The sequence below is a fragment of the Gymnogyps californianus genome, unplaced genomic scaffold (genome assembly GCF_018139145.2).
Source record: "Gymnogyps californianus isolate 813 unplaced genomic scaffold, ASM1813914v2 HiC_scaffold_70, whole genome shotgun sequence".
Lineage (NCBI taxonomy): Eukaryota > Metazoa > Chordata > Aves > Accipitriformes > Cathartidae > Gymnogyps > Gymnogyps californianus.
The window spans coordinates 275,323-291,975 of NW_026114463.1; the positions used below are offsets into that span (position 1 = coordinate 275,323).

At 40.3% G+C, this 16,653-nt stretch overlaps 1 protein-coding gene across 1 annotated transcript in view; it reads left to right on the forward strand.

Annotated features, from left to right (window-relative positions):
* LOC127029099 (interleukin-6 receptor subunit beta-like) overlaps nucleotides 1-6,861 on the forward strand; it is a 29,730-nt gene extending 22,869 nt beyond the window's left edge. Inside the window, exons 10-15 of the mRNA XM_050914740.1 lie at nucleotides 36-137; nucleotides 691-837; nucleotides 1,716-1,856; nucleotides 3,144-3,240; nucleotides 4,624-4,705; nucleotides 5,582-6,861. Of these exons, the coding sequence (XP_050770697.1) occupies nucleotides 36-137; nucleotides 691-837; nucleotides 1,716-1,856; nucleotides 3,144-3,240; nucleotides 4,624-4,705; nucleotides 5,582-6,307 (1,295 nt within the window). The 3' untranslated portion in view covers nucleotides 6,308-6,861. The remainder of the gene's footprint in view (nucleotides 1-35; nucleotides 138-690; nucleotides 838-1,715; nucleotides 1,857-3,143; nucleotides 3,241-4,623; nucleotides 4,706-5,581) is intronic.
* Nucleotides 6,862-16,653: the final 9,792 nt, after the last annotated feature.

A 16,653-nucleotide genomic window follows, 5' to 3' on the forward strand; every position in this document is an offset into this window, starting at 1 on the left:
TAACAAATATTCACATTTTAAATTCCTTTTATTAGGTGATATAAAGCCGTTCAAGTGTTACTTGATAACTGTGTACCCTCTATATGCTGATGGTCAGGGAAGTGGACAGTCTGTGAAAGCTTATCTTCAGCAGGATCGTAAGTACAAAATAGTCATCTTGGAGCACATAATCTGACTTTCTTGGCTAAAATGAGACCTTTGCTTTAATGTGGACTGCATAATGAAAAATGGTCCTACATTTGAGGGTCATCTGACATAATTGGTCTTGTCCCCTCTGTTAACATCCATTCTGCTAATTCACAATATTTAGGAATTAAACAGATGTCTGTAGCTGACTTCCCCCCTTTTCCAACTTTTATCAGATAATTTGGCACAAGTTTGTTTTATTGGTATAGTAATATTTCTATGCTGGTTTATTTTAGATTTCAAGTATGAAGCCAAGACTAATTAACTTCAGTTGAAGATTTCATGTGATCTGCTGATTACTGTTTTTCATATCTTTTCCTAGAGGTTTCTCTTTTAAAACATCTTTGGAGTTGCTGTATTGTCTGAAAATAATGCTTTGCAGATGAGTTAGTCCAGCTATTCCATTGAAGTTTTTATGCAGTAACAATTCAGTGCTCATTAATACACTGCTTCTGTGGATGGGCAGGGTCCCCAACAGAAACTAATCTTCATCTCCCATTACAGGTCCTTCAAAAGGACCAACTGTTCAGACAAAAAAAGTAGGAAAAGCTGAAGCTGTTTTGACATGGAACCATCTCACAGTGGATGAGCAAAATGGATTTATCAGAAGTTACACAATATTTTACAAAACTGTCGATGGAAATGAAACAGGTAACAGAAAGCAGAGAAATGCTTTGTGGCATTGAAGTATTCCATCTCTTTCCTTCCTAATACATGTTCCTGAAAAACAAGATAGACTCAAGTGTGGTTGACAGTCTGTTCTGATGACACAAAGCTGGTGTCTGAAGTATAGCTCTCCTACATACCAAACAGAAAAGTCCCTAATAAAGAATTCAAAACATTCAGTCTGTGTATAACAGGGCACTGATTTTAGTTTCTGAAAGCTGATTTGTGGGTGTTGTGCTCACATCTTTCTGTCTAAATACAGGACAAGATGGTGGTATAGCAAGATGAAGCTAGACCCTTCAAAATGTAAAGGAGTTGCCTCCTATGATAAAGCCTTAAAAAAGAGGATTTTTAATCCTTCTGAAGCTCTAGATCAATATATTACTGATGTAAAACATCTTGTTTGAAGTGCTTTTTAGTTCTGAGTAGTCTGTATGACCTGCAGGCATAAGGCCATTTTTAATATTTTTTTTTTAGATCTGCTTAAATTGGAAGGGCCTGTTGTTTATGCCTACCCTACTTTTTGTTATTTCTAGTTAGCCATGTATCCTGCTTATTAGATACCTTTAAGCCTCAGCTTTACTACCAGTTTAGTTTGTAGATACTTGGGGGGGAGGGAGAAGGAAATTAACACATAAAGTATCATCAAGACAGACACTAAATTCAAACACTTGAACAGAAACAAATGAATCTCTGCATTTCTTGTACAAGTTTATAGTCTTTCTGTGTCTGTTGTAGTTTCCATGCAGCTATGCATTCTACTAAAACTGTCTTGTACATCTGAAGACACGATGTCCTAATGCTACTGTTTGTAGAGATCTAATAAATTGTACAGAAAACTAGTATAATTTTTTCCTCTCTAGCTGTGACAGTGGATTCTTCCAAGACAGAATATACCCTTTCTTCTCTAACCAGTGACACACTGTATACTGTGCGGATGATGGCATACACAGATGAAGGAGGCAGGAGTGGTCCTGATTTTACGTTTACTACACAAAAATTTGGTAAGGAAGAGGGACAAAATTTAATAGAAGTAGGAAGTAATGTTGCAACAGTATAGCAAAGCTCTGTGAAAGATCTGATGGGAGGGGAAGGTGATTTTATTTAAAAGAAAAAAAAAATCAGTCACACTCATATTCACAAGCAGCAAGGCACGTGATATCCAGGTAGTCTATCTAGTACTCAGTCACCAAGAGGTATTTGTCCAGGTTTTCTTCTGATTGTACAGAGGACAAGGGACACCAGCTATCCTCTGCAGGTCTCCTGTATCGCTCTTATGTTGGCAAACATGCTGGTTTTGGATGTGTGTTTTGTGTATACTTTAGGGTATAGCGACTATTCTTTTGCACCACCTTTGTGCGAGTCATTAGAATTTACTCAGTGTATTTGTCTTCTCAGTTGGTGTCTGATGGCTCCTACCTGGTCTTAGAGTCCAGAGTCTGTTTTAATCTGAGGGTATGTTGGCCTTTATTATCCTGATCCGGGTTGTCCTGAGAAGCTGCAGAGATGTGTTGGGATCTTGTTCTGCTAATCTAGGTGCCAGTCAGCACATGCCATTCTTACAACCTCAGCTTCCACATGCCCATTCATATAACTTACTAAAGTTTGTTACAGTTCTCTACAGAGACTCATTTTGAAGAGTTAAATTTATTGTGTGCGCAACTTTAGAGTGCTTCCTATTTGTAATAGTAAGAGCAACAACATTAACTGAACTGTGTTGTAGAAAGCACTTTTTTAGATTTAGCAGGTTTTTTTAATGTGTTTTTTTTCTGTATAGTGTTGCTCTTCTCTAAGGATTCTGTAAGGTATACTTGAAAATGTGTATAACGTTGGAAAGGATACATAACAATAATGCAACCTTAAGTGCAGAGGATATTTTCGTGTACAGAATAAACTGATGGATGACTAGGGACTTTGTTTACATTAGTCATTTGACCATGATGTTGATACAGCAGCCAGTATGCCACTGAAACACCTGGACCACAGATGCATTCACATAGATGTTACTGTCATATCTGCCTAAACTGTAAAATTACTTGCTCTGTCAGTATTACAGCTTCTAGAGCAACCTGCGTGTTTTGTTGATGCAAGGCATTAGATTGTTGGGATGGAGCTTTTCATGTTTTTACCAACAGGCTCTTTTCATAGGGTGAAAAGGTTCTTCTGAAGATGAATCTTAAGACTAAGTGCTGTGGGTGTATTCAGTTTCAGATTCTCCCTGTCCCTTTGGCTGCTGCCAAGTTCCTTAAATGTCAAAGGTGGCTATAACTGCTTCTCTTTGTTTTCTTCAGGGAAGGGAGAAATTGAAGCCATAGTTGTACCTGTGTGTCTAGCGTTCCTGTTGATTGTACTCCTTGGAGTTTTGTTTTGCTTCAACGAATGTGACTTGTAAGTATAAATGAAGTCTTTTTCTTATGCTTCTGATATTTCTGGACATAACAGATGGCAATAATTCAATATAAACAAGTAAATGTTCTGCAGTTAGATCAGAAAAAGAAGGTAAAACACATATACATTGATTGGTGATAAAGTTCTGTGTTTTCCTTGAGAAATCAGGGCCTCTTCTGATACTAATTTCTTACTGTTAATGATTAGAATTCAAATGTTCCATGACTCAATCCTGCAAGGAAATTCCTGCTTTTCTTGCTAGACTTAGTCAGGATTAGGTTTGTTAGGTTTTGATCAGGATATACTGTCTGTGCTGTTTTCTTAGTCATCATATGAGAGCGGAATGATGGTCCTCATTTTGTGAAGCACAGAAGAATCTGTTTGCTGGCTGTGTTTGAGCTATTTAATTACAGTGTTAGTAAACTTTAAGCTTTGCAGCAAAAAAAATTAGGCAGACCTCTTATCTACCTTGCATAACCTCAGTCAAACCCTGTTTCTATTTACTATCTGCTGGGAAACATCCTGCCTCCTCCTGCTCCCTCTACCCCAGAGCTCTTGTCTGTGGCTTTAGCTGAAAGCTTATTGCTGAAGTGTTTTCCCTGGCAAAGAGTAGCACCTCTCACATGTCCCCAGTCAACTATCTTTTCTTTCTAATTAAAGACAGCACTTTGTGCCCTTTTCCTTCTAACCTCCCTGCTGTTCCTAAAATCAGTTCTTAATGGACTTCAGTTGAAAAGCTCATCTTGCAACGTGTTCTGAGTTCTATAGAGGATCTGTTGTTGGAGCCTGTTTCTAAAGAGCAGGATAGATGCATCAATTTCAAAGTTAGTTTGGTTGGGGGTGATTTGTCTACAGAAACTTCTAAACTTCTACTGTTAAGTAACAGTTATTACATTCTTAAACTTAAGAGTTCAGAGTTACAAAAGACCAAGCAAGTTTTTCTTCAAATGTTTTCACTTTTTTAGTTGTGAAGTTGGCTTAGATTTTGAGAGCTGTGATATTCATAGTTATCTTAAAGAAGCAACAGTGAATTTTTATACTGATATGCATCATAGACTCTACCTAAATAATTGTTCTGTAGCTTCTAGAGTACTATAAATTTGAAAATCCCTCACTAACCATTACCATTTGTTGGTTTGCCTTATGTTATATGGCTACAGCTAATGTGTGGAGGATTTATAAGTGCAGTGCTGTGTTTTGCTACGTAGTACAGCTTCTTACAAAGATGTAAGGAAGTGCAGGAAGTATTTCTATTTGGAAATAAATACTCTGGCAAAACTGCTGTGTAAGGGACTGGTGTCCTGGATTATGCAATACTTGCTATCAACATAGGAATTTGGGGAGTGCATCTTGTAATTTTATTCTGGTTTTAATCCTTTACAGAATTAAAAAGCATATCTGGCCTAATGTCCCTGATCCATCCAAGAGTAACATTGCTAAGTGGTCTCCTCAAGTTCCAGCTAAGGTAATATTCATCTTTCTGCATCCTGTATCTTCCTAGTCTACAAGGTTTCAAATAAATTAACCAGTGGGAGTCTTCTCTCTTCTAACACGTGCAGGCTTCAGGAAAAAAAAATCCCTGGATGTTAAGTTTCAGGACACTGTGATATGATATGGTTAGAAGACTTTATTGCATCAATAGATTCAGCTTTAGAAATACATGGCCCTTAGCACAAGCTCACAGCATAGAGCAGGCTTTAACATTGTGAATTATATTCAGTTTACTAGTTTGAAGGGTCAAGCCCTAATTATTTTACTCATTCACAGGAAATCAGGATTAAGTAAACAGAATTAATGATTCCCATTCTTAAAACCCTGAAGTGACTTGTTGCACAGTTAAGTCATAAATGAGAGAGCGAGCTCTAAATAAGAGTTCCTCATGGATGAGGAGATGGCAGCAAAATTTATGCCCCATGTGGGGTGGATGACTCAGCAAATTCTGTTCAATAAGCTGCGGCAACTTCTATGAATAAGTGCTCTGATGTTGAATATGTTATTGGAAGTATTGTTTGTATGGCCTCAGTACAGAATGTTCCTGTGCTGCACAGTAAATGGTTCTATGTTTATGGCTCTTCAGAATAATTAAAACTAGAGCAAAGCTTGCACACCCATTATGGTTTTAGAATATCTGCGTAATTAAAATTTTCTATTGGAAACAAAGCTATGTCCTTCATTTTGTAACAGATACTTTGGAGATGCTGTCAAACTCAGTAAGGAGAAAACTTATATGAAAAATCTCAAAGTAATTACAGACTAAAAATTCAGATATTTAATGAGGTTTGGGGGTTTTTTTTAACCTAAATAACCTTCCTCTTGGGCATCATCCATCTCTTTCTTTCAGCATAACTTTAGTTCCAAAGATCAGATGTACCCAGAAGGCGGCTTTACAGATGTAAGCGTCGTAGAAATAGAAGCTGATGACAAGAAGTCTTTTTCAGAACAAGATCTAAAACCCTTTGACTTGCTTAAAAAGGAAAAAAGTACTTCAGAAGGGCACAGCAGTGGTATTGGAGGATCCTCGTGCATGTCTTCTCCTAGGCAAAGTGTCTCTGACAGCGACGAAGGTGAAACTACACAAAACACTTCAAGCACTGTACAGTATTCAACTATAGTACTTAATGGCTATAGAGACCAAACACCTCTACAAGTCTTTTCAAGGTCTGAGTCAACTCAGCCACTGCTAGATTCAGAAGAGAGATCAGAGGATCACACTGGAGGGAGTGACAGTACAACACAGAGGCAGCAGTATTTCAAACAGAATTGTGGTCAGCATGAAACCAACACAGACAGGCCATGCTTCGAAAGAGCAAAGCAAATTACTCCTGCTAACGAGGGGGATCTTGTTGGATTTGCACAACTGCAGATCTCAGGTCCGAGTTCACAGCCTTTGGGCCTTGGGCTGGAAAAAAATACCCAGGAAGCTGCTCTATCAGATGTTTTACAGACAAGTACTGAAGGACAAACTGTAAGACCTGAAACAGTGGAAGGAAATCCACTGTCAGTTGATGAAATACCAAAAAGTTACCTCCCGCAGACTGTGAGACAAGGGGGCTATATGCCTCAGTGAGAGAAGAGACTGGCTCTATTTAGGCCTTCATTAATGCCTGTTCACACTTTCTCCTGTGTTTCTGATAAATTAAGCTAGGTATTTTTATCTGAATGCAGATAGCAATATTGAAATTAAGTGAAGAATAATTTAACAAAGTAAAATAAGGACTGTGTTTCTGTGGAAAATTTGCAGTCCAGACCTACTGGAGACTTACTTTCATGCACTACATAAAATCTTATTTGTCTGAATAGCTGAACAAGCCTTTTTACTACCTTGCTTTTTTTTTTGTCTTGTCATATCAGATTTACACATGATTGAAAATGGCAAGCTTCAATTAATCACATCAGCCAATAGACCTCTTAAAAGAAATACTTTGATTTGTGATGGTGTACAAGCCTAAAAAGCCAGCTTTAGTTGCTTGGAGCATCTTTGTGCAAAAGTAAGGCTGAAGTTTAATATTCTAACATGGAAGAATACTTGCATCATATACTTTTCAGTAGCTTGACTGACTTTCTGAATTTTGACTTGGCCCAGCGTCACAGTTTCCAACTTACCAGACATGCAAATCATGTTCATACCCATTTAAAAATTATAAAAATTAAATAGAACTTGCTATAGTGTGCAAATAAGAAAATGCCATTGTCGTGGTTTAACCCCAGTCAGCAGCCAAGCACCACACAGCCGCTCCCTCGCTCGCCGTCCCCCTCCCCCTGCTCCCGGTGGGATGGGGAGGAGAACCGGGAAAGAAGGCAGAACTCGTGGATTGAGATAAGAACAGTTTAATAACTAAAGTAAAATATAATACTAACAATAATAATAATGAAATATTATAATAAAAATAATAGTAATGAAAAGGAATATAACAAAAAAAAGGGGGGTGGAAAGGAAAAAAAATCCAGTGATGCACAATGCAATTGCTCACCACCCGCTGACCGATGCCAGAGCCGTGATCCGCCCCTCCCGGCCAACTCCCCCCTGTTTATATACTGGGCATGACATTCCATGGTATGGAATATCCCTTTGGCTAGTTCAGGTCAGCTGCCCCAGCTATGCTCCCTCCCAGCTTCTTGCACACCTGCTTGCTGGCAGAGCACGGGAAACTGAAAAGTCCTTGGCTTAAGATAAGCGCTACTTAGCAACAACTAAAACCTCAGAGTGTTATCAACATCATTCTCACACTAAATCCAAAACACAGCACTGTACCAGCTACTAAGAAGAGAATTAACTCTGTCCCGGCCGAAACCAGGACAGCCATGATTGCTTGACTCTGCTACTATAGTAATTGATATTCTGCCTACATTTAGATATGTGTGCACATGAACTATATAATAATTTGGCCTAAAATGTGCCTTGCAACTTGACACACAGTGATTCAGTCTTCATGTTTAAAAGTTAAAAATCCAGATGAAAACACAGATAAACAGAGATTTAAAGGTTTCGTACCCAAATCACTGTCTGATTATATGTCGTGGTTTAACCCCAGTCAACAACTCAGCACCACGCAGCCGTTTCCCCCTCCCCCTCCCAGTGGGGTGAGGAGGAGGAAAGGAAAGAAAAAAAAAGTAAAACTCGTGGGTTGAGATAAGAACAGTTTAATAACTAAAGTAAAATATAATACTAACAATAGTAATAATGAAATATAATAATAATAGTAATGAAAAGGAATGCAACAAAAAGAAGGGGGGGAAGAAAAAAAAACCAGTGATGCACAATGCAATTGCTCACCACCCGCTGACCGATGCTCAGTTAGTTCCCGAACCGCGATCCGCGCCTCCCGGCCAGCTCCCCCCTGTTTATATACTGGGCATGATGTTCCATGGTATGGAATACCCCTTTGGCTAGTTCAGGTCAGCTGCCCCTGCTATGCTCCCTCCCAGCTTCTTGCACACCTGCTTGCTGGCAGAGCATGGGAGACTGAAAAGTCCTTGGCTTAAGATAAGCACTGCTTAGCAACAACTAAAACATCAGAGTGTTATCAACATCATTCTCACACTAAATCCAAAACACAGCACTGTACCAGCTACTAAAAAGAAAGTTAACTCTGTCCCAGCCGAAACCAGGACAATATCCACCCCTTATTCTATACCATTTACGTTATGCCCAGATCCCACACTTTCCAATACATTTCCAATTAATCACCATCACCTTTCCCGTCTTTTAATATATACGTATAGATATCATTCCCACGGTCTATGGGCCATCTCTATCAAATGTCTGTTGAGTTCATATTGAAGTTCTAGCATGTCTGGCACAGCAGCACTCAGCGGTGGTGTGACTTCATTCAGGCCACGATAGTCCACTGTTAGTCTCCATTCTCCATTAGACTTTCGCACTGGCCAAATGGGGCTGTTAAAGGGTGAGCGAGTCCTGCTGATCACTCCTTGGCTCTCCAGTCGATGAATCAGGTTATGGATGGGAATCAGGGAGTCTCGGTTGGTGCGATATTGCCGCCGGTGCACCCTTGTGGTAGCAATTGGCACCTGTTGTTCTTCGACCCTCAGCAACCCCACAACCGAAGGGTCCTCAGAGAGACCAGGCAAGGTGGACAACTGTTCAATTCCCTCTGTCTCCAAGGCAGCTATACCAAAGGCCCACCGGTACCCTTTCGGGTCCTTGAAATACCCCCTCCTGAGATAATCTATGCCAAGAATGCATGGGGCCTCCGGACCAGTCACAATGGGGTGTTTTTCCACTCATTCCCAGTTAGGCTTATTTCAGCCTCCAATACAGTTAACTGTTGAGATCCCCCAGTCACCCCAGAAATACAAATAGGTTCTACCCCTTTATAGCTTGATGGCATTAGAGTACACTGTGCACCGGTGTCTACTAGAGCTTTATACTCCTGTGGATCTGATGTGCCAGGCCATCGAATCCACACAGTCCAGTAAACCCGGTTGTCCCTCTCCTCCACCTGGCTGGAGGCAGGGCCCCTCTAGTACTGGTCATAGGATTCTCCACTCACTTGTTGTAAAAACGGATTAGAATTCCTTTTCATAGAATCAGGAGTAAGATCAGCCCTTCCACTCTGTCGGCCACACTGGTCGCAGTGCTCACTGGAGGCTGAAGCAACCATTTTCCTGGAAGAACCCTCATTTGTAGTTGTTTTTCCTCGCAATTCCCGTACCCGTGCATCTAGGACTGAGGTAGGTTTTCCATCCCACTTTCTCATATCCTCTCCGTGGTCAAGCAGGTAAAACCACAGGGTACCCCGTGGTATATACCTTCTCTCTCCTCTCTCTTGCTCAGAAGAATACCTTCTCCTAATAGCTGAGGTATTGGTCCGTACAGGTGGGCAGCCAAACTTATCCTCAAATCGCTGGAACTCTTGGGACCATTTCTCGGCTAGCGTGTCTGGCAGTTTCTCCACAGCCACGACGAGGGAGGAAGTGAGACTTTCTTCGTATTGCCGAAGTCGGTGAGCCAATTCATCTACTGTTGGTCCCTCCTCGTCTTTCCAGTCCACTACTGCCAATGCACTGGCATACGATGATGGTGCACTTCGTACAAACTTCCGCCACATGGGTCGTGCGCATTGGACTTCATCTGGATCTGTGGGTAACTGCCCATTGTCCAGGTCATAATAAACCATCTCCCGCACGGCTAATTCCCTCAGGTACTGGATACCTTTCTCCATGGTGGTCCACTTGCCTGGCTGACATACAACATCTTCCTTGAAGGGATACCTTTCCCTCACACCTGATAGAAGTCGCCTCCAGAGGCTGAGGGCTTGTGGCTTTTTCCCAATCGCCTTGTCAATGCCCCCTTCCCTAGAAAGGGATCCCAATTGCTTGGCTTCCTTACCCTCTAATTCCAAGCTACTTGCCCCATTATCCCAGCATCGGAGCAGCCAGGTGATAATGTGCTCGCCCGGATGACGGCTGAAGTCTTTTCGCATATCTCTCAGCTCACTCGGGGATAGTGACCGGGTGATTATCTCCGGTTCTGCCTCTTCCTCCTGTTCTCGTGATGACCCTGCTTCACCTTCATCCTTTGCTAATCGAACTGATTTTTTTGTATATTTCCTCTTCTGTATAGGGGCGATTGATATTGGCACCGGTTGATTCTCTAGTTCAGCTGCATCACCCATCGCCAAGGTTTGAGTTGCCATAGTGCCTGTCGCTGGGGTTTGAGTAGCCACAGTGCTTGTCATAGGGATTAGAGTAGCTGCAGGAGCTGTCGCCAGAGTTTGAGTAGCCACAGTGCCTGTTGCTGGGGTTTGAGTAGCCACAGTGCTTGTCATAGGGATTAGAGTAGCTGCAGTAGCTGTCGCCAGAGTTTGAGTAGCCACACTGCTTGTCGCTGGGGTTTGAGTAGCTGCAGTGCCTGTCGCCAGAGTTTGAGTGGCCGTAGTGCCTGTCGCCAGAGTTTGAGTAGCTGCAGTCGTGGGAGCTGATCTCTGGGTGGTATTTTTAAATAGTTGTTTAACCCTAAACAAGATCTGAATCACATTCAGGAACAGGCTGATTCCTAGCAGTACGACCATACTAAGTTCAACATCCCAAGGATATTCAAAATTTACAAACTCCTTCAATGCTATTGCAATTAACCTGGCACAGAAAAGGAAGATGTGGGAAGATGTCTCCCCAATAGGTTGGCTCCCCGAGGAGAAAAGGTAGAAAGTGCAGTTATTAATATTCTCTAGGAGATAGCACCCGAAGTACAGAGATGTCTCCTCCATAGATTGGTTCCCAGAGGAGAAAAGGTAAAAGGTACAATTATTAATAGTCTCCCATAGGCAGCTCCCGAAGTACAGAGGTGACAACAATGCCGAGTACAAACACCCGATTAGTTTCACGGCTTGCACTTCTATCATATCATAAACCAGTGTTACAAACAACAACAATGTGATAACTCTAGCCCGGTTCCCACAGATGATAAACAGCACAACAGGGAGCATATACTGCAAGTAGGGCATTACATAACGCAATTTCAAGAACCACAACACCAACTTTGAGAGCAAACGAGCCCACATTGTAACCAGTGACTATCAAACCAATACAATGAATACTTATAACAAGTTTGTTTTAACACACTCTGATCAGATCCGTCGTTATCTCAACCCTTCGTGCCCCACGTTGGGCGCCAAAAAGGCTGTCGTGGTTTAACCCCAGTCAGCAACTCAGCACCATGCAGCCGCTTCCCCCTCCCCCTCCCAGTGGGGGGAGGAGGAGGAAAGCAAAGGAAAAAAAAGTAAAACTCGTGGGTTGAGATAAGAACAGTTTAATAACTAAAGTAAAATATAATACTAACAATAGTAATAATGAAATATAATAATAATAGTAATGAAAAGGAATGCAACAAAAAGAAGGGGGGGGAAGAAAAAAAAACCAGTGATGCACAATGCAATTGCTCACCACCCGCTGACCAATGCCCAGTTAGTTCCCGAACCGCGATCCGCGCCTCCCGGCCAACTCCCCCCTGTTTATATACTGGGCATGACATTCCATGGTATGGAATACCCCTTTGGCTAGTTCAGGTCAGCTGCCCCGGCTCTGCTCCCTCCCAGCTTCTTGCACACCTGCTTGCTGGCAGAGCATGGGAGACTGAAAAGTCCTTGGCTTAAGATAAGCGCTACTTAGCAACAACTAAAACATCAGAGTGTTATCAACATCATTCTCACACTAAATCCAAAACACAGCACTGTACCAGCTACTAAAAAGAAAGTTAACTCTGTCCCAGCCGAAACCAGGACATTATACCATACCTCTTTGGTCATATAAATTGCCTTTAATATGTGCACCTTTGCTATATACAGCTGGAGAGGTAAGTAATGAGTAAGTTTTTACCATTTTTCTAACTGCTCAGGAGAAAGGGAATATGATCTTTCTGACTACAATGATTAGTGTGCTGTAACTTCACTGCTAATGCTGCAGGACCTCCTGAAAACTGAAAGCAGCAAAAACCAAAGCATTGAAGTCCTTGAAGCTCTCAGAAGAAAAAAAAAAAAAAAACAAAACCAAAACTATACTCTGAATTTGAAAGTTACTGGTACTATGTATCTATTATCCATCATGAGCCTCAAATAACAATTATGTGGTTGCTAAAATTCCTTTTTTCTTATGTCTCAGTTCTCCTCTGTTCATACAGTTTGCATTTTATTGAAGAAGATACATTTCTTGGAAAGTGACTCTACCAGGGTTTGAAGAAAATGAAATTACATTAAAATAAACTCCTTCCCCAATGATAACTAGAAATTTTATGGCATTCTTCTAGGTTTTTTTTTTAACCTTAGTCTAGTCAGCTTTCTAATCTGACACTAATAAAACCTTAATTCAAAACACTAAATGCTGTGTTGTGAGAATAAAACAAGGGTTTTATTTCTCCTTCAGCAAAAGAACTATGTATTTAAGACCACCTGAAACTTTTTGTGCTGTGACCTCTGGTGCTGCTGTTCTGTAAAGCACTTGCTAAAGGCCCTGGAAAGACAGGTGTCTATAATTTCAACTTTCCTTGTCTGCCAGCTTGCATGGAAGGACAGGTATACATATAAATGTTCACATGTGTCTTCTGCTTTTGTTACAAAGAAATTCAATGCTAGAGTAAATTCATAAGATTACCTCTTGAAATCTGGACTATTTAAAACAGATAAAGAATGCTGAATCTTTAATAACATTTCAGTATTCCACAGTTCCTTTCTCCCAACAGCATTTTTTGTATCTGGGCACTTTTTTTAAACTAAAAAGCTATGTTGCAGCTTACTATAACTACACCTTTCTTCAAACCAGTCCCCTTCCTTTTCTCCCCACTCTACCTCAGCACCTTCAAACTCTCCCCCAGAGGGCAAAGGCATAATGAAAACTATGCTGTCACTAGACAGCAGAGAACATCTTTTGTTTTTTCAGAGGTCGAAGGAGCATTCCTTTGTCAGAACACATTCCTCTTGGAAAATAATAGCAGTTAGTTTACTGGGGGATGGGTAGTCTTTATGCAAACTTCATAGTGACTGTAGAAACCACAAGTAAAAGGAAAAGTCTCTGTTGAGCAGTGTGCATGCTTATTAGAACTGCCCTGTAGCCACATGCATCTAATCCACCTTCTGCTCATCTCTGAAATACCATGGGCCACAACCTGGCTACTTAGTCTGAACATTGCTTCAAAGGCCTGGATGTTTTAAAAAATATACTGATGATTTTTTTTTTTTTGTGATCCAGTGATACTAACTTTTGATAGCATATGTCATATTTGAGGGACAACTTCAGTTATTCCTAAAGTTGCTATTTTCCTTTCTGTTGTGTAAAGGGAAGGCATTTTGTTCTCAGTTGCTGTTAATCACAGACCATTTCCAAAGTTAAACAGTTTAAAGAGAGTCTCATTTTCAAATGTCTGTGCTAACAAGAGTTCTGGCCTGTCACTTCTGGCATCTTTCTTTCTTTCTTTGTTGTTTAGGGGTCAGTGGTAATACATTCTTGTACAATTCTGTAAGTTTTTCCTGGAGAGAATTCTGTCTGTGTGGCAGAGTTCTGTTCTGTCTTTCAGTCTTGTGTGCTTATCTAGGGCTAAAATACTAAAGACTAAGCAGGAGATACTTGTGGGTGAACAGCTTATAGAAGCCACAATACATATGAATAACAGGTTTACAGCTTGTTCATAAATCTGAGCCAAAAATATTATATCATGCAGTGTTCAGGGCTTAACTTGATTTTGTACTTTAGATGGTAACAATCTAATTGTATCAAACAGTTGCACACAGGTTTTTAGAGTATCTGTAATGTAATGCATTATAGCAGTCCACTGAAATTCTCTGAACTTGGCCCTAACATCATAATTAAGGGAAAAGCTTTTTTTTTCTCCCCCAATAACTATGGTGCACTTTACAAAATAAAGGCATCATTAAAATAAAATCACACTTCAGTATTGATACTTTCATGTCCATCTTGATTACCTGGACTGGAATTTTTCAAGTAGGCATGGGAGAATAGTTGTGAAGACCTTATTACTTTGGTAGCAAGGAAGGGGGGGCTAGTAAGAATAAAATATTTTTCCTGTATTAGCACGTTTGAAACTTCTCTTAAGTGCAGGCTGGCTAATTGTGCCTCTGCTTACAAGAAAAGTGAATATATTTGTCTCTGTAGTAGCTTGTGGTTATTCTGTTAGAACAGGAGGTTGTTTGGGTTGTTTCTGGGGTGTGTTGGCTCTTTTTCAGGGCAGTTAGCCTGGGAATATCCTTTCCCCCTGTAGTGAAAGTCTTGGGGTTGTTTCATATGCCTACTGTAGTAAACTAAACTACCTGTTAAGCCTTAATCTGGCAATGCAATGCAAAGCACAGCAGAGCAAAATGTTTTTAAACTTAGTTCTGGATTGTTTGTGACAAGCACGTGCCTATCCATGCTACGGCAGCCTAGCAAAATGCTAATTATCTAGACTTGCAAGAACTTTGGCTCCATCACGGGGCCAAAAGGCCAAGTGCTCCCTTGGCTTCACTTATAGCTCCCCTGGGAGGAGGGGGGAGTTTGCATGCGAGGGCTGAGTCCAGTTCTTGGGCACTGGAGATGCCCTATAGCCTGGGATGGGTTTTGCAGCTTCAGCTTTGACTGTAAATCATGAGCACCACCAGATGGTTAAAACTTACATTAGTGTGCCCAATATGTGGGAATCATCATGCTGATTTAACTTCAGTAATTTAACTTAATTAATGCCAGGTCTTGAATATCCAAGACCCACATTAATATATGCTGCTATGGTATATAGCTAATATATGTGCTAATATATGCTGCACTGTGGGATCTGAATGTCCAGTGATTCTCCAATTGTTATAGTCAGACCTGCTCCAGGATATACACATTTTAAATTGTAATTTATGTGCATTAAATGGGACTAAATATACTAGTTTATTTTCCCTGTGAGACAGTTGTAATTGAGATTAAAGGAATGTATCCAAATGACAGTTAAATATGTTAAAAAGTTCTCCTGATTGATGGATTGTAAAACTTCATTAATCCCCTGTAACCTCTTGTCTGTTTGCCAGGATGGATACATATAGCCATTTTAAATTCCAAGAGTTGCTTTTAATGTTATTTGGAAGCAGTTTATAACAAAAATGTTGAATCTCTTGTCATGAAACAGCCAGTTGGGAATTACAGCCAAACCCATAGTCTTCAGTTTAGCTCTTGATCCAGAAAACTGCAGTAAGGTGGAGGTATAAGTGCAGAAGTATGGAGAAGGGTAAAATTAAATATTCTGCATTTGAAAAAAAAGCTAAAATGCATATGTGTGTGTGTGCTTTCTTTGTTGTTTCCTTTGTAGTACTTGTGCAATCTGAGGCGTTCCTAAAAATGAAAGCAGCAGTGCTGACTTAAATGGACAAGGATACATTTTAAGGCTGTAAGATTTGATACAGACAAATTTTAAATTAATGACTAAGGGCCAGATCTCAATGATCATCCATTTCCCCCCTTAATGGATGGCTTATGCAGCCTTAGCCACTACTTGTGTTTATTTGCAAAGACAACCTTGGAAGTGGATATATGCAATAAAGTCATTGATACTCTGCCAAAGCACACTTATGTAATAATAGATTAAAAACAAGCATATGGCACAACTGTCAACAGACAGCTAGAAAGCTAGACTTCCTCCTGCTTAGACTGAAGTCTCTTCTGCACCCAGCACCAACTGTTCTTCACTGGCAATTGCAGACATGGTAGATGAGCATTCTCTGCAGCATTTGAAACTGGTAACACCTATTGCTTTTCTTCATATCAAAGCCCATTTGTTAATGGATACGGTCAACTTGCCATGTTTGGTTTTGGTTGGTTGTTTTTGTTTTTTTTTTTTTAATAGACCAGACTTGTTCAGTGTCACATATAGCCTGACATTTTGATACAGCAATGGATTGTCTAATAACCAAGTGCTTTTATTTGGGGAGAGGAGTTAAGGAGTCTATAGTAAAGGTTACCGGTCACCAAACGTTACTGTGCTGATATATGCATCTAGGTAAGCAGAGTCATGGGACAGAGGGACATACTAACAAGGAAAGTGCCTTGATGCTGGATTAGATGGTTAGTGAAAGTAAACATTAAATGAAATTTTACTATGTACTTAAAGTAACTATGGCTGATTAAGCTACCAGTAATTTGTATGCCAGCTTTAAAGGGCTTGCATACTCCGACCAGAGGTTAAACTTGTAAATTGCTGCATAAGCTGTCTCTGTATAGAAATGCGTTTTAATACTGGTACACTATCTTCATTCTTTTGCAAGCTGCATGTTTATTGTCATATAAACTTTCTACAATTTACTTTTTACTGTCAATTTTTAATGTCTTCCTCTTTCTTTGTTATCTAACTGAGCCTGAATATTACATTTGTCTACTACATAACACACAAAAAGAAAACAAAACAAAATTCTGTACTTACTTTGTGTGCTGGAG